At 42.8% G+C, this 23,428-nt stretch overlaps 1 protein-coding gene across 1 annotated transcript; it reads left to right on the forward strand.

Annotated features, from left to right (window-relative positions):
- The first annotated feature begins 1,144 nt into the window (after positions 1-1,144).
- LOC103180280 (otoancorin) lies at positions 1,145-19,167 on the forward strand. The gene is made up of 25 exons (XM_007896041.2): positions 1,145-1,223; positions 5,388-5,504; positions 6,793-6,821; positions 7,350-7,516; positions 7,928-8,091; positions 8,550-8,671; positions 8,953-9,089; positions 9,366-9,477; positions 9,946-10,161; positions 11,141-11,311; positions 11,590-11,739; positions 11,928-11,983; positions 12,307-12,412; positions 12,569-12,687; positions 13,000-13,138; positions 13,292-13,485; positions 13,882-13,975; positions 14,423-14,588; positions 15,010-15,191; positions 15,519-15,671; positions 16,080-16,228; positions 16,672-16,811; positions 17,317-17,414; positions 17,929-18,061; positions 18,680-19,167. The coding sequence occupies exons 2-25, from the start codon at positions 5,438-5,440 to the stop codon at positions 18,739-18,741; spliced, it is 3,126 nt and encodes a 1,041-aa protein (XP_007894232.2). The 5' UTR covers positions 1,145-1,223; positions 5,388-5,437; the 3' UTR covers positions 18,742-19,167.
- Positions 19,168-23,428: the final 4,261 nt, after the last annotated feature.

A 23,428-nucleotide genomic window follows, 5' to 3' on the forward strand; every position in this document is an offset into this window, starting at 1 on the left:
CAGACTCGATGAGCTCTTGTTTTGCTACGTTCCTATGTTAAAGGGAATATCTAGTTTCGCCCACAAAATATACTGTCAATTCACTTTACAGCATATTCTGTGAAGCGCTTTGAGACGTCTCGAAGAGGGGATAAGTCGCTATATATCAAATGCAAGGATTATTATTATTATTATCACAAAAAACAAGTTTATTGTCTCACAGACAAGCGCTTTGTGCCTGTGGCTGTCTTACAACATTTGATCAAACAAACTAGAACAAATGTTTGTTTTTCTGAAAACCCAGGCAACGGACTGAACGCTCATGAGCGCTGCGCTGTCTGGTAAAGCCTCTCAGATCCATCCCAGCACTATTGCTATCGGTCTGCCTCAGTCTCACCTCTGGATAATAATAATCCTTGCATTAGATCTGCACAAACCGACTGTTTGTGGGACACTGCTGTGCGCAATCAGCTGCCACGTTTCGCCCACGCAAAATACAGTCAATTTACTTTACAGCGTATACTGTGAAGCGCTTTGAGACGTCGCAACGATGTGATAAGGCGCTGTATCAAATGCAAGGCTTATCATCGTATATTATTATTATTATCGCAGGGTCTGCTTCACCGGATTTACTGTAGAGGATAGTGACTGTATTTGTAAGCGTACGTTTGCTCTCACGAAGCACTTTTGAGATATTATCCAACGCGAAAGGTGCTGCAGAGATGCAGTTTGTTGGTGTTGTGATATGTTGTGCGTCTGGTGGGATCAGTCTCTCGGCTACAGGCAGATGGTAGAGCCTACAAGCTCACTGTTTACTCGTGACCTGCATTGTGTCTCCCTGACGTGAATCCCTGAGGGAGCCTTGGGTAGGTTCTGTTGTATCGCCTTTTAGATTATTGAGTATCAAGCATGTGTTGTCCACAAAACCCTGGGAGGGAGGAAGAAGCACAGCCTCGGTGAAAGGACACAGAGTGGGCTTAGATTGTGGGATTGCTTAATGTGAAACCAGAATTATCCTCCTCATTGAAGAGGAATTGTGTAACTCAAACCCACCTGGAACAGCGAACGTCGAAGGTAAATCATCTGATCGTACCTCATTTGCTGGGAGCAGCTTCACCAGGTGAGGCTGAGAGAGAGAGAGAGAGATAGGATTAAAAGCATTCTTTCCCCGCCCTGAATCCTTACAGGTAGATACAGGTGAGTATTGAGCTGAACACAGAGGAGAAGACACCTTCCAGACAGAGGTAAGTCTCACCCGCTGCTCAGTGTCTAACGTGAGACAAAGGGTTTTACTCTTAATGTTCATACAAATTTAAATTGTTCATGAATTTAACAAGTTGCAGTGGAGCAGATAGAATAATAATAATAATAATCTTTGAATTTGATACAGCGCCTAGTGGAGTCCTGCAAGTGAGAGACCTGAGTTCAATTCCAGGCAGAGGGCGAAACCTCGGGCAAGTTTCCTTACTCCACACAGAGCCTAATAATAATCCCTCCAAAAACAATAATAAAATTGGTCATTTTCAATCCACGACTGTTTGTGCGCAATTGGCTGCCGCGTTCGCCCACAAATATACAGTCAATTCACTTTACAGTGTGTTCTGTGAAGCGCTTTGGGACGTCCTCCCGACGTGAAAAGCGCTATATCAAATGCAAGGATTATTATTATTATTACGTTAAACTGAGGTCTTATCTCTTTGTTCTCTGGGCTGCTACCTTGCATGAGGGGTGCTATATAAATGCAAATTGTTGTTGTTTGTTTGTTTGTTCAGGTGGATGTTAAAGACACCTTGAACACCGGTTTCCGCATCAATAATCCTTCATTGATCCAAAGCCAAGTCAGGCCCTTAATGTTCAAAGCACGAGTTTTGAGTCAAGACAGCTGTGTGTGAAACCAGATACTTCGGGGAGAATTCCTACCCAGTTGCAGATTTACTTGGTTTACGCAACACTTCAGTGTGTCTGAAATTTGACAAATTCTGAAATATTTTCTTAATTTTGAAGCCAGTTTTCTGTTCGCTCTTTTGAGAAAAAGAGCAACGGAGTTAACATTGAAATTCAACAAACTGCCAACTTCTGGACAACGTTACACAAACAGAATAACTTTGTAGTTTAAAATGAATAAACTGTCTTGCCCCCTGACTGAATTTGGGATCTAAATTTGGAATACAGAGCTAAAATCAATTTATTTTCCTCTGTGCTCCTTGGAAAGAGAAGGGAGTTGTCTCTCTCTCTCTCTCTCTCCCAGAATCCTGGCCAACCATTCCCTCAGATAAAGTCAGTCGCTCCATCCACGGCTGTTTGTGGGTCATTGCTGTGACTCACGACAAACACACTCCTAACAGGTTGAGATCAGGTGGAATTTTGGTCTCAAAAAGGGGGTTTTTTTTCACCTCGGGCAGAGACCAATTGTGCCAATGGTCTTGCCTGTTACAAAACATAAATGGTTGTAAGTATAATCATTTACATTACTCATATAAAAACAATTCTTCCCAAACTTCCACCCTATTCCTCGAATGAATTGTGACACAATTTTTTTTTATCTCTAATAATGTCGGGATTATTCATTTTGCAATTTGGGTATTACAAAGTGAGATTATCAGATCATAACTTCTCTGCTGACTCAATCCCTTACATCTAACACCCAAAGGCAAAGGGTTAGATATTGACGGCAGCCGATCATTTTTAAGCACCTATATCATCAAAATGTCTCAGTGTTTCAGGGGAAATGCTGCATTTTATATTTGTAGTAAAACGGTCGCCAGTTTGCTCACAGTAAAGTGCCACAAATATCTTGTGAAGCAAAGGATCAATTTGTTGACTATTTTTTAGTGATGTTGCTAGTTCTACACGGCTCTCCTCCTCCCTCCAATCATTGTGTTGAAATTTGCTTATTTCTCCATAGATTTAATGTGAGTCACTCGCCCAGTATTTGGTGTTTCGGTAAAATACTTACTCAACTTCATTGTTTAAATTTCGTCAGTCTTCTAAATATTCCTGACATGTAAGAGCCAATCTCCCGTCCATTTGAATTGATGACTATTGGAAGACAAATTCATAGCTTATATCATTCATATCATACATTTCACTCACAAGATATTCCACTTACGATATTCTCTGTGAAGTGCTTTCAGGCGTCTCAATGACGTGATAAGGCGTTATATCAAATGCAATGTTAGAGATTTATAAAAAACAATTCTTTGTACATCATATCCTGCATTTTTACTAATACTACTTTGGTAGAGCTTTTGTTTTGGTCAGCCGGGTGTCTGACACGTGCGGAAACCCTTTGACCCGGGCTTAAGAGACTCCAAACCAAACTGACAATTCCACACATCCCATCAACACATGGAAATCCCAGAGATAGATTGTTGGAATGGAATGCGCTCTCTCGAAGGGTTGCATCCTCCGGGAAATATTATAATAATAATATTAATAAATAATAATCCTTGCGTTTGATGTAGCGCTTTTCACGTCCTCTGGACGTCTCAAAGCGCTTCACAGAATATACTGTAAGGTGAATTGACCGTATATTTGTGGGCGCAGGTTGGCAAGAGCCAAGGCTGGCGGGGGGGGGGAGCCCAGAGTGTGCCTTGGGTCTAACCAGCATTGGTAGTGATTTGACAGCGAGTACTGACAATGTTGGCCTTTCAGTTCAGATCCACATCATCCCATTGGAAAGTTATGAAATACGTACAGGGATAAAAAATATAACGGCATCTCATAGCATGTTTGATGTCGTCGCGAAGAGACAGAAACATTTCAAGTGCTGACACCTCTATGCCTTTCCTTCAGGGTTAACAGTTGCTGAGTGGGCGGATCTCCCCCCCCTCCTCAAAATGTCTTCTGCGCAAAAAATACTTTTCTTTCAAAAAATTATTTCGTTGTGGCTTTAGATTCGTGCCTTGGGTGTGCGTGACAGAGATGTCCTTTTGCGAGCCGTGAGGCACTGTTGGAAGCTGCTTCATTCATAGACTTAGTTAGTGGCTGTGTTAACTGGCATTCCATTGCTCAAAAACACTATTTCTCAGTAATTGGTGCGTCAGAGCTGAAACATGTCAATAATTACTGACTGAAATTCTGCTGCTACTTTATCAAACTTAACAACAGGTTTTTACTTTGTTTGACTATCTTTATTTATTCGCCAGAGGAGTAATCTATCAGATCCGCGTGTATCTGTCTGCACGAAGTTGTGTGTATGCGTGTGTGTGATTTTTGCATATCTTTGTATATGATTGTCTGTATCTATTATCATCTCTGTGTGTGTGTGTGTCTCTGTGAGCATCTGTGTGTGATTTTGTCTTTCTGTGGGTTTGTATCTGTGTGGGTGAATCTGACTGTGAATTTGCGTAAGGTGAATTTGCGTAAATTATGACGTAAGAAGAAAAGCGTTTAAAAATACAAGTTACTCAATATGTGTTTATCTTAAACCCCGGTCAGCGAAGGTAGGCGAGAAGTGATAATAATAATAATAATCCTTGCATTTGATATAATGCTTTTCACGTCTTCTAGACGTCTCTAAGCGCTTCACAGAATATACTGTAAAGCGAATTGACTGTATATTCGTGGGCCAAACGCAGCAGCCAATTGCGCACAGCAGTGTCCCACAAACAGTCGTGGACTGAGTGACTAAATTATTATTGGCTTTTTTGAAGGATTATTATCCCTGGAAAAGCGATCTGTGCCAATCGACTAACAACCGGGTTCCTACTTACTGCTGGGTAAACAGAGGCGTGGGGAGTAAGGAAACTTGGCCAACATTTCACCCGGCCGGCCGGGAATAGAACCCCGGTCTCTGGCTTGTGAGGCGAGTGCTGTAACCACTGGAGCTACAGGACTTTACAATGATGACTGTTAAGGGAATAAACATTGTGTGAGACTTGACAGAGAGGGTTTGAGTTTTACGCAGGCCATCTCACTAAAGCTGACACAAACCGAGTCACCCAGCGACCAGTTTGGTCGGTTCCCTAAATCGGAAATCTGCCAGATCGCAAGAATGCATTGCAGGACTGAACACATTCAGACACATCGCTCACTCTTGTTTACCTACAGAGCCTTTCCATTAGCTCATTTTCCCATTCAGAGTTCATACTTTTTTGTCCCCGGTCCACCTGTTTTTTTGTTTTAACCATTAAAGCTGAAGTCAGCTCTTATATCATTTAACAGGAAAAGGTTATTTCATATTATCAACCAGTAGCCAATAACAGACCGCACTGTAAAAGACATAATACTTTTCATGTCCTCAATTCATCTCTGATTAATTTAGAATCAATTCATCCTAAAGTTGATATTGCCGTCCGATTTAACAGCTCTGTTTACTTTTAAGGATCACTTTTAATTGCTTTGCACAATTGCGCACATGATCCCAGGCGCTGGATGTAACCTTGAATGTCTTTCATTTGTTGAAGGTTTGAATCCTGTTTATCGAGCAGCAGTAAAGAGTGGATATCCGGCTAACATGGGGTTGACATCTCACCCTGTTCTCCTCTGCCTCTTCTGCGTGAGCCTGGTCAGCCTGGCAACAGGTAAGCCTTGTCACAGATGCCAAAACAGGAGGCAGAGGGTTGCTTTCCTTGACCTCCAACACATCAGCCTCCTGCGCCATTCCCTTACACCTACCACCGAAAACCTGCTGACTCTCTCATTCTGGTGCACACTTCAGTAAAGGTTGATGTCCTGATGTTCCAAGGCGGTGCAGATAAGCGAAATTTTAGATGTTGGAATTGGGAAGGGCGCTGTTACACCACTGGTCACGTGCCCCAGGATGCTACCCTGGCGTGAGGGCTGCTACATCAATGCAAGTTGTCGTTGTCGCTATTGGTCACCTCCCTGCCCTTCCTCCTAACCCGGCAACAAATCCGTCAACGTGAAGCACTCCATTGAAGAGCACTGTATCAATTAAAGTGTTGTTGTTATGTCTGGGTTTCTCAGAGTTGATGAACTGTCTCATGAACGGTCCTTAGAGACACAGACCTAATTAAACAAGGAGCAAGGCAGACGCCTCGTCATCCAGAGCAATCCAGACCTGTGTAAGAGGCATTGGGGGTGCGTTTTGGAAGCATAGTGAGACTCCAGGGTCATGGAGTGGGTGTCGGACTGAGTAAAACGACATATTTTGTGTTATTGAATGTGATCTTAAAACAACTTGCCTTTATACAGCATCCTTCATGCAAAATAGGGTCTCGAAGTGATGAACAATGGGGTGTTTGAAGCCTATCCAGAGAGTTGGATCTTAATAAATGGTGGACTTGGGAGACTGGTGAGGAAGGCATTCGAGAAGTCCAGGTGGGAGGTAACACAAGAGTAGATGAGGATTTGAGCAGTGTTGGGTTTGAGGTATGGTGCTTGAAGGAGTCGCTGCAAACATTTGTACCATTACTGACTGAATTTAGCCCAAAATCCTGGCTGAATTCCAAAGGTCTCTTTTCCAACAATAAAGCAAAGTGAAAACCTTAATTTGTCCCAATTGACTGATTAGTCACAGACCTGACTTACACCTTACTCTGGGTTTCCCATCACTGCTGTAATAGATTTATGAGGACAATAGCAGAAGTGAGTGCTCGGAGGAGAGGTTGTAGAGGTTGGGACTCTTAACATTGGAGCAGGGAAGGCTGAGGAGTGAAAATGAGAAGTCTTTTAAGAAGAGAAATGATGAGGAACTATTTCAAGACAAGAGGGTGTGAATTTAAGATTCTAACTCAGAGCGTGAAAGGATATGTTATGAGAAGCAATATCCTGACTCCATGGATAATCTTTTGATGAATAACATCTACAGAATCCAGAAATTAACATTCGTGTTTTTTTTTCTGACAGGTAAACACAATAATGAAGACCACAATGAGGTAATCAATTTTAATGAACTATTCGGAGGTCAAACATCCAATAGTCCTGAAAGGCATTCAAGGGGAGAGACTTTGGGGCTCAATTATTTACTGCCCCTTTGCAATACCTATTCTCTCTAGGATCTAGGGCTTGGGAGCTCTTTCCATCCCGCAGTCTTTCCTTCCTCCCATATGCTGTTGTACACAACCTTAATAAATAATAATAATCCTTACATTTTATGTAGGACCTTATCACATCATTGAGATATCTCAAAACGCTTCACAGCATATACTCTAAAGTGGATTGACTGTGTTTTTTGTAGGCGAGTGAGTCAATTACGCACAGCAATATTATTATTATTATTATTATCAGGGACACTGTTGGCCAGGATACTGGGAGAAAATCCTTTCCTTTTCAGTGAATATGGGAGCAGTGTTAATTCTTACAGTAACATGGGGTAAAGGGCTTTCTGCTTTAGCTCTCATTAAAAGATTCCTATAGACAGACATAAATGATCGCTAGATGTATTCCCGTTGTTTGAATTGCAGATGTCAGGCAAGTGCCATGGATGGGAAGTGGATCTGAGACTCAACCTGAGTGATTCAGGAAACATCAGTGAATGCCTTCGAGATCTGGGGGACAAACTCAATCTCCTGAGTCCAGGCTGTGTCAAATCCTTCAGCCTGAATATCACTCTTTCGAATCTGAAGTACCTGTAAGTGGCAGATGTGCTCCGTTTTAATTTGTTATTCAACAGGAGGTTTGTTTTGTTTTCCTTTCTTTACACCTCAGTATAACGGAGAGGATTGGTTTGTGGTAACATAATACAATACAAAATTACATTTATATGGCTGCTTTCACGTCGGATGTCCCGAGGCGCTGAAATTCTCTCAAATCTTTCCATGACCTTGTACGCTGCAATCTTTTCCGTTTTGCCCACAAAATATGCAGTCAATTCACTGTACAGTATATTCTGTGAGGCGCTTTGAGACGTCTCAAAAGGATGTGATAAGGCGCTATATCAAATGCAAGTATTATTATTATTACAGTCTTGCTCTAGTATGTTGAGTGTTTAGAAAAGCTCTGGTTGGAGAAAGCTCTCTCTGAGAGTTTCCATCTCTTTCAGGATGAAGGCTTTGGTTGAAAGATATGATGACCTAATCCCTGGTACCAGGAAACAAGTTTACAACTGGGTGAAGTCTATCTACCAGGAAGAAAATGGTCCCTCTAGACCTGTTGAGCATGGGAAACCAGAGGAAACTGACAAATCCAAAAAGAACAAGGACAAAGGTGAGATAACTAAAATAGGAATTCAAATGACTTATGCATCTGGTACAAATATTTATCAACGATTCGCCAACAAAGTATACAGTTAATTCACTTTACAGTGTATTCTGTGAAGCATTTCAAGACATCTCGAAGATGTGATAAGTTGCTAAATCAAATGCAAGGATTATTATTATTATTATCTCCAACATTGGTGGATATTACATTGCTTACCAAAAGTTGTGGTCCTTACAACCATAGAAATTTACAGCACAGAAGAAGTCCATTCGGCCTATCGTGTCTGTGCTGGCTCTTTTAAAGAGCAATCCTTTCAGTCCCGTTGACCTGTAGTAATAATAATAATCCTTGCATTTGATATCATGCCTTATCAAGTCTTCAAGATGTCTCAGTTTCCCACCAATGATACTCAGGCTTTAATTTCCAATCAAGTGACTGCCTTGTCTGGGTTTTCTTCTCTTCAGGTCAAGGTGGAAAAGATAAAGGCAACTGGATCACTTTGGAAGTTCTTCTGCTACTCGATCGCTTCATTATCCAAGCTCCGAGCTCCACCTTGAAGGGCCTGGGAGGAGATCATAACAGCACGGTAAGAGTCTAACACGGAACAGATTTCAGCAGGATGTCCCTTCTCAGGGAGATGAAAATTTAAGACTGAAATCTCTCCCTTGCCATTTCGGGAGCTTCTTTATTTTAAGATGTTTGTTTTTTTGAACCCAATTCAAAACATCATCAATAACACCACCAAAATAGGGCTCACATGGCCTTTGCACTTTATAGTATATCCTATGAAGCACTTTGGGACGTCCTCCCAAATGCAAGGACTATTTTTATTATTATTATTACTATTATTTTGTTTTTCCCCTACAGATTTGTCAGTTTTTCAACAGCTCCTCTGACCTGTTGGACAGGCTGCATCACCTCACACCAGTGCAAGCCCAAATACTGCTGAAAGGACTTAATCAATGCACCAATGTGGACATCAAGGATCCTAAATTTTTCGATAGGTATGCATATCACTCAGCCTGATTACAGCAACAACTTGAACTTATACTTCCTTGAAGTATTCCTTAACTTATTGAATGAATGGGTGGTTGAGGCCAGCACAGTGGATTCCTTTTAAAAGCAGCTTGATTTTGTGATGGGAGGGCGGTAGGATGGATGTTCTGGAGTGGTGAGATCAGAGAGGCCGAAGGGCCTTTTTTATTTTATTTTAGCCTCTCTTGTGATCTTGTCATGAAGTGTGGCATCGAATGTAATTCAGATCATTCTTTTATCTGCAGGCTCGGTCAGTTGGTGTGTTTTTATCCTAAAAAAGACTTGAAATCTCCTAACGATAACTTCATGTTCGCTTTAGTGAAATCGCTGGAGAACTGCAGCAATAATGTGCAGGGGGTGAGTGCATGATATATCAATCCTACACAGTTTGGGTCCTTAGGCCATCATTGGAAGGCAGTGAATTCTCTGGAGTTGTCATTCTCATTTTTTGTTCTTCGTTTGGATTTCATAGAATTCTACAGCGTAGAAGGAGGCCATTTAGCCCATCCTATCTACACCGGCTCTCTGAAAAACCTATCCAATTAGTCCTGCTCTTTCCCCATAGCCCTGCAATTTTTTTTTTCCCCTTTCAGCTATATATCCAATTCCCTCCTGAAAGTTATTATTGAATTTGTTTCCACCGCCCTTTCGTTGCTCTGAGGAAATCGGTTGCCACTTCCCCCCTACAAACTGCACAGTGAATCTCGTGAAGGGCTTTGAGGCATTCCAGTGATGTGATAGGGTGCTTTATTGAGAGGATTGATTAGTACTCACTGACTTAGTCCCAATTCTTTGTTGAGTTACTACCGCAGACTGTTTCCACAGATCTTACAGAGACTGGTGAAGGACACAAATGTTGAGACGCTGACCCCGGAGAAAATAGACAAACTGGGAGAAGCCTTGACCGAATTAACAGTCAGCCAAGTGTCCAGTATGAGCAATGATACTGTGAATCAAACCGTTCTTTCTCTGGGTAAAATCAAAAAGTGGTCTCGTGGTCAACGCAAAATTCTGATCAGAAAGATCAAGTCACTTCACGATGTGAGTGTAAATCACTGGAATGTTGTTTGTATGACTTTGTAATTTTGTCCAAGGGAATCGTAACATTCGCTTTAGAATAGTGTCAAACTTTACGACAGACTTCACAAGATCTCAATAGGAGTCCTGTAGGGTATTGGTTAGAACATTGGTCTCGGAAGCCAGAGGACCTCGGTTTGATTTCTTGACAGAGCAAAGCAGAGCAAGTTTCCTTACTTCACACGCCTCTGTTACCTAGCAGTACGTAGGAAGCCGATTGTGAGTAGGTTGGTGGACCGCTTTCTGGGAGTAATAAACCCTTCAAAAAAATAGTTAATAATAATAAGTTGGTCACTCAGTCCACGACTGTTTGTGGGACACTGCTGTGCGCAATTGGCTGCCACTTTTCGCCAACATAATAATAATAATAATAATGCTTGCATTTGATAAAGCGCTTTTCACGTCTTTTAAACGTCTCAAAGCGCTTGACAAAATAAAGTGAATTGACTGTATATTTGTGGGCGAAACGCGACAGCCAATTGCGCACAGCAGCGTCCCACAAACAGTCGTGGGTTGAAGTGACTAATTTATCATTGCTTTTTTTCTTGAGGGATTATTCTCAGGCGCGTGGAGTAAGGAAACTTGCATAAGGTTTCGCCCTGCCAGGAATCGAACCCAAGTCTCTCGCTTGCGACTGAACTACAGGACTCCTAATACACAGTCAATTCACTATACAGTAGATCCTGTGAAGAGATTTAAAACATCTCAATGTCACGATGAGGCGATATATCAAATGCAAGGATTATTATTAGTAGTAGTAATCTTACGAAGAGGTGTATTAAAATAAGTGTACGTTAAGTCCAGTGTCTTGTCCTCTCTTCCATCGGTTATTTTTTCCCTTTGTTTTAAGGTCACTTCAGAAGTTGTAACTTCTTTGAGCTGCTCTGTGTACCAACCTGCACACTAACATCTCTGCTTTGTGTTTCTTCCTACGCGCTAACAGACGTTCACAGCCAAGGATTTGAAGCAACTGAACTCCTTGATGGCCGGCCTCAACACAATGGATTTTGAGAAAATGAACGGGAGCGAACTACTGGATACCATGGAAGATAAAGCTGTGGCTGAGTCATCCAAGGAGCTGGAATCATTGCAGAAGCGGTCGATCGTGAACTCTGTAAGTCATTGCATTATCATAGGATCATAGAAACTTACAGCACAGAAGGAGGGCATTTGGCCCAATGTGCCTTTACCGGCTCTTTGAAAAAGCTACCGACCAGTCCCACTCCCCCCCCGTTCTTACTCCATAAACCTGCAAAAAAAAAATCCTTTTCATATCCAATTCCCTTTGGAAAACTGCTATCAAATCTACTTCCGCCACCCTTTCTTTCAGGCAGTGCATTTCCAGATCGACTGAACTCTCAGATGCAAACAGAATTTATTTTAATCACACAGATCTTGAGGTCCGTAAAAGTCAGCTCGGCTCTGCAGAAACTTCCCGAGTCTCTCATTTCTGAGGTGCCACTCAACGAACTGCAAAACGCTGGTGACGATGTCGTCACGTTGGACTTCCTGAGTCAGAGCAAACCGTGGAAAACTGGCCAGGTCAGCGATGGGCGTCGATTGGGGAGGGGGCCAGCACTGCGGAGGAGGGGCAGTACTGCAGGGGACGGGCATTACTGCCAGAGCGGGGCTGAGTGTCAGACTGCGTTACACTGTGTATCAGGCTGTTCTGATTGAGTAATTGAAATATTTCCTAACTTTGTACTGATGCATTTTCTGTGTTTCTCCAGGCCATCGCACTGATTAGTCATATTAAGGACAAACTCAATAACATGGAGAACATTGGGTGAGACAAAGTTATCTTGTATTTTACGGTTGAAAACCTTCCTTCAAGTGATGTGTCATTTGTCCCTTGGGAGCCACAGATAGACAAGGCTGACCCTATTGGGCTTTGGCTTGCCGGGTTAACAGGAGTTGACTGGGAGGATTCCCTACTTCCACTGACCGGTCTGTCCTTCCAGGTCCTGCCGATGTGCTGTCATTAGTGGAATACTATGGACCCTCCCTCCCTGGGAGGACGGTCAGTCGGTGAAGCTTGTGCTTGCTACTTCGCTCTGAAGTCGGGCTTTTTCTCGCCTCTGTTAAACGTCTCTTTGTTCATCATTACAGTAAACTGAAGGATGCAGTGAAAGGAATTGGGTGCAAGCTGATCAGCTCGCTGAAGGCTGAGGTGGTGAGGAGTCTGGCAAGGAATCCACGAGCAATGGCTGAGCAGGTACAGAGTGAGGAGAGCGCACAGTGAGTGTACAGGGTGTGAGTGAGTGCGTGTGAGAGAGAGTGAAAGTGCGGATGCAGTTAGTGTGAAAGGGCAGACGGGGCAGTTGGTCCCACACATTCTAAGGTTTGTTGTAATGGCCTCTGCCTCTCACAGATCCGATGCTCTGCTGCCAGGTTCTTCAAGGTTCAGAAGTCGGCAAATCCAGATTATTTCAGCAGTTTGACTGCGGACAAAATCGAACAGTTGCCTGCCCCCTACCTGCTCTTTGAGCCGTAAGTGTGTCCTGAAATTTGTTTTGAGATGTTCTCTGGACGGAAAAAGACACTCTCTCTCAAATACATGTGGCCAAAATGTCTTATTTTTCAGCTATCCTTTTATCTATTTAAAAAAAACTATCATAATATCTTTAGGACTTATTAGACATTGTAACGGTGTCACAACATTTTGCTCACCCTGTATAAGGCTTATTATGTATTATCTGGCTGTGAGCAGGTGTGCAAGTGCTCCAGGTCGTGAAGGGCACTATGTAAATGCAAGTTGTTGTCGCGTGTGACCGACTGTTTCCGAACATGTATATTTTTCAGGTCTATAGATGACTTGAACCTTATCCCACAAGCTTTATGCTCGAATGTGTTGGAGCTGCTGAGCCAGACTAACATCACAGTGCTTCCCCGTGTCGCAGCGAGGCGCACAGCTCTCCTCGGTTATGCCAAGGATTGCTTGGTACGTTTTCCAGATCTTATTGTTTTGGGGTCAGCCGGGCGCTGAGATACACGGGAATCGCCCATCAAATACACGGACGCGATGGGGCCAAACGGCCTCCTTCTGTGCTGTGCAATTCTATGATTCTACTGATCGGGTCTTTGCATTGAACAGAAAATGACAGCCTCCTCACTGACGGAGGATCAGGGCAACAGCCTAGGACCCCTGGTCTGTGCGTTCTCCGCGGATGAGGTCAAGAACATTAATGACGCAGTCTTCCCAGAGATCATGGACCAGCTCCGCCAATGTGGCCGGTTTGAGGGGAAGAAGAAAGAGGCACTTAGAAACAAGATCATCTCAATCTATTCGTAAGCATGGCACAAGTGTGAGAAATAATTAACACCAATAGTCGTGTGTTGTCAGTCTTTGCTGTGTACAAAATGGGTATCGCGTTACCCTGCAACTAGTAAGTCATTCTACTTGAGAGCCATTCTATGTCAGGCCCTTAGCGCTACCTCAACATTCTAAGAATTAGAATAATTATCAAATTATTGACACGATGCTAATTGCTGTGCGCAAATTGGCTGCCGCGATTCGGTCCAAAAATAAACTTGACAGTATATTCTGTGAAGTGCTTTGAGACCTCTCGAAGGCTGATAAAATCCTATTATCAAATGCAAACATTATTATTATTATTATTATAAACGCAATGTAAAATACAAGGATTATCACGAGCAAGGTGTCAAATCATTTTTTTTTTTCAGATCTCCCGCGGATTGGACGGTTGATACCCTGAGCCAGCTGGGCAGTCTGCTCGAGGTGCTAAACAAGGATGACATCAAATTGATCCCCAACAATGTGAGTACACAAAAACCAGGGCAGCTAAACTGTGTGTTAGTCTTGCTCCGGGATAGCACTCCCACTTCTGAGTCAGAAGGCTTGTGGGTTCAAGCCCCACGTCAGAGCTTGGAATCAGACATAGTTTGGGGGTGAAACGCAGTAGCCAGTTTGCGCTCAACAGTGTCTCACAAATAGCCACGGAGCGAGTGACCGATCTTATTTGAGGGATTGTCAGCCAAGACACTCGGAGAAAGAAGCTGCCTTCTCTCTTCGAATAGCACCATGGGATGTTTAACGTCTATCTAAACAGGCAACGTAGAGACCTCGGTTTAACATCTCATCCGAAGGATTATTGTTAGTTATTCCAAAAGATTAAATTCAAATAGTACAGCGCTGCATTTAGGACCTATTAATACATTATAAATCTTCAGAAGCATCTAACACAGGGTCTTTTTTCTCCTCTAGGAGTATACCACAGCTGTATTTCAGCAGCTCCTTGACTCTCACACCCCACCTCAGGGATTTATAATTTCCGACTTTAACAATACCGCTGACTTCTCTCTACTTTACGAGAAGTTCTTCATTCTTCAGAAGGATTCCCAGGATAGCAAGAGGAGGCGCAGGGAGACAGGTAGGTGACCATGAGGTTACAAAGGCAATAAGAGTGACTGGCACCTTGAGCTCAGTGACACGCGAGTCCAATAATAAGCCGTATTTACCCACCGCATCTTGTTGTGAGCAAACTGCCGAGGAGAAACAAATAGCCTTTTATCGGACTTTCCCAACTCATGATTTGAATATTGACATTTGTGAATCTTGCGATCCAGAAGTGATGATTAACACAAGTCCAGTTTGTGAATATTGTTTTTGTTATTCGACACTATTCCGTGAAGGTGAAGGTGGGTAATCACATTCACTACCGGAGAGAGGGGGTGGGTGGGGTGGGGTGGCAATGTACTACAAAATCACATTTTAAAAAGACGCCCAGACATTTATCTTTCTTGCGCACAAAGGGACGATGGGTAAAATCTCTCATACATGTTTTATTTCAGAATGTGCTTATCGCCCGACCGTAGAGCAGATACTGAACCTTGGCCAGTCAAACAGCTTCTGGACTGCTGAGCAGCTGGCTTGTATGAAACCTCAGACCTTCATAGACTCAGTAGAAATGCTGACGGACATTCCAACCCTCAGCGATGAGCAGCTGAAAGCTTTAAAATCCATAGCTGTGAAGGTGAGGGGCTGAACGCACTCAGCAACCACTTGCACCCACGGTAGCATCATAGATCTCAGCTGCAGGTTGGGCTCAGGTACATGGGGAATCTCTACCCGAAGACTCGGAGGCTGTTTCCAAGACTTTATATTTTAAATACACGGTCAATTCACTTTGCAGTATATTCCTCTGAAGCGCTTTGAGACGTCTCAAGAAATGACTTGCGCAATGCTCTAATGCCTACAATTTCCACACGCAACGTAAAAAGATAGTTTCGCAATAGGGTGGGAACATGCCCATCCTGCCAACCCCACCTCGCCCTCACCTGCCTTGTCCTTCTCTCCTCAGGCTTACGGCTCAAGCCTCACAAACGACCAGCTTGCCTCCCTGAAGAAGATCACACTGTTCTTCACTGAAGATGAAGTCAAGCAACATTTCAAAAACATTGACACTGACACCATTGGAGCAATTTCGGAGTACAAGGAATGGGCGACTGACAATGTAAGGAACCCCCTTCCAACCACCAGTAGATTTGGGGCCAAATCTCCGACGGCTCCTCTGGTTACACCAGAGAAATTATTTAAGTGGTTCGCCCAACCACCACATTGTGCTTTATTCTCCCACTGCTCCTCTTCCACTCACCTATACCCACTGTTCTCTTCCACCTCATGTACGCATCCCAAACTATATACTATATCCCGAGATACTGTTTCCTAACCGAAATCTATCTAATTTGTTCTTGAAGCAAACATTTTCTTTTCCACCGTCTGCCTACCTCGGGAGCCTGTTCCATAAGTTTACTACTCGCTCACTGAAGTAGTGTTTCGTAGGAGAAATCTGTGGAGAAAGAAGCACATTACATTTTGAAACACACCGGTAATGATTTACTAACTTTCTTTTGTAAAACAGTATTCGTCTCGAGCCAAGTTTATTGTGGAGGAGCTGTTGGCTGGTCAAGGAGTGGAGACTCTGAGCAGCACTCAGCTGAGCAGCCTGGGCTATTTCATCTGTACCTTGAACCTGACCCAAATCCGCAAAATTAATGTGACATCTTTCAGGTAAAATGCCCTGAACGTGTAGTATGTTCCCTGTAGTCTGTCTGTGTGTGTGTGTCTAGACTCCAGTGTGTTTCCATACATAAGTTTAACGTGTATCTAAGCTTTGGAACTGGAGTTTAAGGAACCGACTACATTAATCTCCTGATAAGTCGTCACTCCACGGGAAAGTTCGAAGAGACGGAACAGGCTCGAAGGACTGAATGGCCTACTCCTGTTCCTATATTCCTATGAATGGGGCTCTGCGATTAGTTATCAGGATAAAAAGCTATCAGCAAAGCTTGATACATTGAGATGAAAGTTAGCATGAGGAGAGAGGAAACAGAAAAGTCTAGTATTTTGGTTTAGTGAGAACACCAGAACCAGTATTGTGGTGGGTTGAATACAAACTCTGTTGCTGATTACCAGACTGCCGCCAGTGCTAGCTTTTGCTTCACGTTCCACAGGTCTTCTGCCAGGGACATTGGGGAGAACATGTGCCCCAACGTAATCACACTTTCTGCTTTGAAGGACAAGGCAGTGGAGGCATTTATCCCTGTGAAAGAGTGGACGGGTGCTGAGCTTCAGGAGATTGGAACAATAGCAGGTAAGAGCGTTGAGAGCCATTGAGTATTCAATACCATATCCACTCAATACCCAACACCCAGTCAATACTGTTTACTGTAATAATAGATTTTGCATTTGATGTGCCGCTAACATCAAAACTGTCCCAAACAGCTGGGAGGTGAATGAGCCATAAATATGGAGGATTGTTGGCCTGGATATGTCCAGGAGAAATTCCCTTCTCTTTTAGAATACTACTATGGGATCTTTAATGTCCACCTGAATAGATTGACGGGATCTCGGTTCAACATCTCTTCTGAAAGACAGTCCTACATTTCGTCTGGCCCGCCTGCTCGCTCCATAACCTGTAAATATTATGTTACTGGGAGGGAATCGCAAAAGTATTGCTTATATGGTCCGTGGACATTTCTCAAATAGGGCATCCGGTCCTAAGCCGGCAAAAGGTTGGAAGACTGCGATGGTTTAGGATATGTGTAATTTACGCTTATTGTCAATCTCATCAACCTTTGCTTCCTTTTTATCTGCAGCCGGAGTCAGTGCCGAAGAAATGGCTGAACTTTCAACCTCGTCGGTGATGTTCCTGACACCACAGTCCATTGTCCTCATGCCTCCCAAGGTGTTATCAGTAAGTGATCAGTGACACAGTACAAAATAATTACATTTGTATGGCACCTTTCACGTCGGGATGTCCCAACACTGGTGGAAAGCTGTGCCCAGACCTGTGCTCAGCACCGAGAATCTCCCAGCACAGAGGGAAGCCATTCACCTATCATGCCTGTGTTGGCTCTCACAAGGACCTCTCCGTTTGTCTCACTGCCCGGACAATTTCCCGCACCGTGTTATATTTCTCCCTTTTTCCAATATTTGTCTAATTCCCTTTTTAAAATCCATTATGGATTCAGTTCAACCCCTAGTGTTTGATCGGGTGTTCCAATAGCATATTTCACCCACAAAATACATTTTACAGCATATCCTGTGAAGCGCTTTGAGACGTCTGAACAACGTGATGAGGTGCTACGTCAAATCCAAGGATTTATTGTTACCTCCCCTCTCTACCTGGGTTCGCGTCAAGCTCCATCACTGTTAAGCACTCCGTGTGAAGGGCGCTGTGTGAACTCAAGTTGTTATTGTTGTTTTAGGCAATGTCAGTGGAGCAAATCAAAAACTTGGGAGTACGAAACTCTGCCAGTGTGACTGCAGCCCAGAAGCGGGCGCTTTCATCGAATCAGCTGAAAGCCTTGAATGAGAATATTCAAATTAAAGGAGGTGCAGGTGAGCAGTGATTGCCCATCACCTGGTCTCCAGGTGTACGTGAGGTGCTCTTTTACATGAATGGAGTTGTCTCACATACACTGTTATTTACTTCTGATTCTTCCTTTTCTCCCTCAGTCTTCCCTTCCTCACTGTCTTCCTCAGCCCGCTCTGTGTCTCGGAGTTGTATGGCGCGTGTTTGGCTTAGGATGTATTATTTCAGGGATTTAATCATTTTGTTGTAGCATAATTTCCACCCTTCATACAAACTTGTTGCTATCCTGGCTTTTGATCCTATTGAATTTATACAATGCCGCATCTTTAGTCGCCGAGTGTTTAGCTGAGTAAATGTGTATCTGACTGAGTGAGTGTGTGACGGAGTGTTTGATGGAGTGAGTATCTGTCTCACTGAGTGAGTGAGTTGTGTGTATGTCTGACCGTGTTGAGTATCTGGCTCACAAAGTGAGTGTCTTGACTGCGTGAGTATGTAACTAAGTGCGTATTTGACTGAGTGACTGGCTGGCTGACTTATTATTGTTATTACATGTGTGGCTCGCAATGGCAAACTGCTTTTATGTTGTAAATCTCGCTCACTGTTGTTTGAGATTGCTCACCACTTCTCCTCTGTGTCCCGTGCAGGTTCTGTTCAGCCTTTGTTGGCGACTCTCTTAGCGTTAGTCCTGACTGGTGTATTTTATTAGAAGGTCCAAAGGGGGAAATCAGAAGAGACACAGATGTCACACACAGCACTGGATGACGTTTACTGGTGGGGTTGAAATGATGGTATAAAACTGTGTAAATCTATGTGTCTAGTAAGACTGAAACAGTGAACTGCAAAGTAAAAATTGCCAATAAGGCATTTTGCCACATCCCTTTAATGCCTCTAACTATTCAACTCTCTTGTCTATCTGCGGCAAAGCAGAAATGGGGAAGCTAATGGATCGTGTGTGAGACCTTGAGTTCTGTTAAATGGAAATTAATTTGGGAAAAGAGACAAGAATTGGGACCAGGAAAGTTGGTATAATTGGAGTCAATACGAATGGTGCCGGACATGTATATTTCTATGGTTCTTTTCTGTTTGCAATGTAACAAATTTACAGTAAAGTTTTTCTTGTGGGATGTTTTAATACGCTCCTCGAGTCCTCGAATATCACCAGGTGAGGTACACTGCTGACCATGTTCCTCTGCCTCAACCTTTTACACCTCGATTGGGAACTCAAACGCCTTATGGCTTTGGTCTTATCTTTTCTTGCTCTCTGCTGGCAGTACGTTTCCAGAGTGTTGCGAATCAGTTGCAAACAACAAAATCAGCTTATTTCAAATAATACCTCTTTGAATTCGTCCCCACCACACCCTCTCCTCTCCCCTCCGCCAGTTGCAGTTCCACCGGTTTGAAGTGATTAACACCAACGTGACAGCACAAGTCAGAAAGAGGTGAAATTCAATGAGAAAACAGCCCTTGTTTGAATTGTGTATGTGTGGAGGCTTGAGATTCACTGTGAGAACGTGTCTTACTGGGTGGCTTAAATAAACAAGAGGCCCGAAGAGCAATGGCACAAAACGCATTGTACAAGACATCAAAAGAGAGATTGACAGATCTCAAAGGGAAGAGAAACAATAGCGCAATAATAATCCGTGCATTTGATATATCACGTCTTTGAGATGTAGGTTTCGAGTTAACATCCTCAACAAAACTGAACAAGTATTTTAATCCGCGTGATGTCAATTCTCGTATCACTCTTTTGTGGGTGTATGGTTTAATATTGGGATATAGGAACAGGAGGAGTCCATTCAGCACATCGAGCCTTGAGATGTCCTCCCGACGTGAAAGGCGCTTTTAAAAATATAATTTTGTTGTTGTTGTTCTACCAGTTTATTAGATCTCATTGAACTGCCTCCCGGTCTTATTCTGAAATCTCTGGAGTATGACTGTAGATGACTCTCTCTGCCTTTTACATAATTTTTTATGTAAGATTTTTAAAATAAATGACTAGACAACGTAGACCACGATAAACTCCTTTATCTTCTGCGGAAACACTATTTGAGTGAGCGAGTAGTAAATGTATGGAACAGGCTCCTTGGGCGACGGTGAAAACAGAAAGTGTTGATTCCTTCAAGAACAAATGAGATAGTGTTGGGAAAAGCGGTGAGGTGAAGATTTCAACCTGGTTTTGCACCAGGTAAAACACACCCAGTAACCAACAGGGATCTGTTGAATGGAAATCTTTCCCAATCTGTACTGAGAGTTGTTTTTTTTTATCCAGTATAACAAAGAGAAGTGTGGGTTGGATCTAATTGCAGAGGAACAGCAAGGATAGAGACATGCGGGCGTGGGAAAGGACTCAAAACTGCTCCAACTCACGAGAAAGAAAGGATTTGTCACCACCTCCCACACTGTTCTCCATCTTTCCCAACTTGTGAAACTCTCCGAAAGTGTCAGGGGCCACAAGTGCGAATTGTGACATTAATCATATCACTTTGAAATCCATGTCCGATAAAACTTTGAATCAAAATTATTCTTTCACTTGATGATGCAACATCTTAAAGAAGGACGCCTTGGGATGTCCTCCTGACGTGAAAGGCACTATACAAATGTAAATTAGCGTTGTAAAATGTCACAAAGCGCTTCACGTAATTAGTTACCTTGAAGGGCAATGACTGTGTGGCAAATGCATCAACAAATCAGTGCCAATACGTAAGGAAAGAGTTAATACCAAACCGTCTGAAAGTGAGTGAAAATAAGATACTGAAAATACATCTGGTGACGACGTATCATTTGTTATTTTGTTATTGTACAAGGAACAGAACGGGATGAGCAATGTGGGTTTCCCACATTCATTTATGCACGGAAATAGGCCATTAAACTTGACAGACAATTGTGCACAGTAGTGTCCCACAAACAGTCGTGGATTGAGTAATAATAATAATAATCCTTGCATTTGATATAGCGCTTTTCACGTCAGGAAGACGTCCCAAAGCGCTTCACAGAACATACTATAAAGTGAATTGACTGTATATTTGTGGGCGAACGCGGCAGCCAATTGCGCACAGCAATGTCCCACAAACAGTCGTAGATTGAAAATGACCAATTTATTATTGTTTTTGGAGGAATCATTATCCCCGGCAAAATGATCCACCAATCGACTTACAACTGGCTTCCTACTTATTGCTAGGTAAACAGAGGTGTGAGGAACTTGCCCAATGTTTACCGTACCGGGAATAGAAACCAAGTCGCTTGCTTGTGAGGCAAGCGCTCTAACCACTGAGCTTTAGGACTCCACATTTCACCCACAAAATACACAGTCAATCCACTTTACAGTATATTCTGTGAAGCTCTCTGAGACGTCTTGAAGATGTGATAAGGTGCTATGTCAAATGCAAGGATTATTATTATTATATAGTCCTCTGATGTAGGCAAACCAGAGAGCACAAACCATCTGTAGTATCACGTTTGTGTCTGGAGATGGCGTTGCTGAAATGGAAAGTCTGTTGGTCCAACACTGCTCTCTGTTGTTGGCAAAGGTTATGAGCGCTCAATGCATCCACCTTGTTTTGGGTGGGTTCGTTCTTCACCAACTTGTTAGAGCTCTCTCCCCACCTCCTTTTTGTTTATCAGGACAATATCTACTGGGTCAGGGGAAGGGGATGAAATTGAAAGTAATTATTTGGTTTAAAGTCCAATAATTGACCATCTGGCAGTTTGAACACAACTAAATGTTTGAGCCTCACAGCATTGAGCCTATGAGTTCTAATCAAGGCGTGTTACACCTTTTGATTGGTTTGGGCTTCACAATTACCAATAATCAATCAGATATAAAAATAGAGAGTTCAATGAGATGCAAATCTGATGACACCCCCGGCTGTCTACTGCACCCCCAGGCTTTAAGACGTCTCGAAAACGTGTTAAGGCGCTATATCAAATGCAAGGATTATTATTATATTATTATTATTATTATAGGTAATCAGGATCATTGCCTAAATTCTCTGATCACCTAGTTCCTCTCATTATCATGTATCAAGGTTGTTGGTATTTGCTCTTTGTATAATCATTGAGTGGGGAATTATAATAATGGAAACAACTGTTTGACATCCAAACTGCGCGTACGCTATTTCGTCATTAAGAAAGTAAAGCTTACTCACTTACGCGTAGGGTGCCATATGAATTCAATTTGTTTTTTTGCGGGTAAGCGATCTGGTATCCCACATCCTCCTCTTTAAATATTCTGCCTTTATGTTGTTTTTAGCTCTGGAGAAGACGGGAAATTCCCTGCAGGTTTTAAACCTCTGATCAGAGAGCAGATTCTCCAATTAAGCAAACTGGGAGCCCAGGGCAAGTCTCAGTAATTATAAATTTGTGTCACGCTGAAACTTTGTCATCAGCTGATTTGCTCAAAGAGTCCTATGTATTATTGAGCACAGATTTACCTTCACAACAACAACTATTTATATTTGCCTTTTCTCCACACCCAAGAATCTCCTCCCTCCCAATACCCTCCATTCAGTGCTACAGGATTAATTCTTCTCCCGGGACAATTAATCCTTCCTTGATCCATGCGCAATTAGCAAATATAACAGCATTTCACCCACAAATGCTGTTATATTCCGTAAAACGCTTTGATAAGGCTCTATATCAAATGCAAGGATTAATCTTATTATTGTTGTTATTATTATTAAATGCACAAATCTGTTGCATCATCACAACCAGAAGAATCCCCTCTTTGTTTCACATCCTCTTCTCCTTCCTCAGCCCAACCTGACTCCCACTGCTATCAGGCTTTTATCAGGCATTTACTGCCTTCCTTTCTCTCACCCTGGGAGAATCCTTTCACTGACTTTCTTATATCCCTATATTTATTTGGTGATCTCTCTGGGCTGTGGTCAGCCTCTGTTCAGCTGTTAACCTCGCAGGGCCTCTCTCAAATCTTGTATTTTATCTGTAATATTCCGAATGTTCAGTGTTGTAACAATAATAATAACAATACTAATCCTTGAATTTGATATAGCGCCTTATCGCATCTTTGAGCACGTCCCAGAATATATTTCAAAGCGAATTGACTGTATATTTTGTGGGCGAAACGCGGCAGCCAATTGCGCACAGCAGCGTCCCACACACAGTCGTGGATTGAGTGCTCGCGCTCTCACTAGAATGCTTTTATTATTATCATCATTATTATTACTGTCATCCCATCTTTTTCCCTGTTGTGTCTACGGTGGGATGCATGGAATTCTCAGTTCAGTTGGATACTCTTAAGCACGGTGATGGGTTTCCACATGGGTCAGACATCCGGATGACCCCCCCAAAAAATCAAAGCTCAGCAATACAATATACATACATGTCAGCCTGGCTTGTGCTTTTGGCCACACTCCCACTGCCCCTATCCTCCATCC

The sequence above is a fragment of the Callorhinchus milii genome, unplaced genomic scaffold (genome assembly GCF_018977255.1).
Source record: "Callorhinchus milii isolate IMCB2004 unplaced genomic scaffold, IMCB_Cmil_1.0 Scaffold25, whole genome shotgun sequence".
Classification (NCBI taxonomy): Eukaryota; Metazoa; Chordata; class Chondrichthyes; order Chimaeriformes; family Callorhinchidae; genus Callorhinchus; species Callorhinchus milii.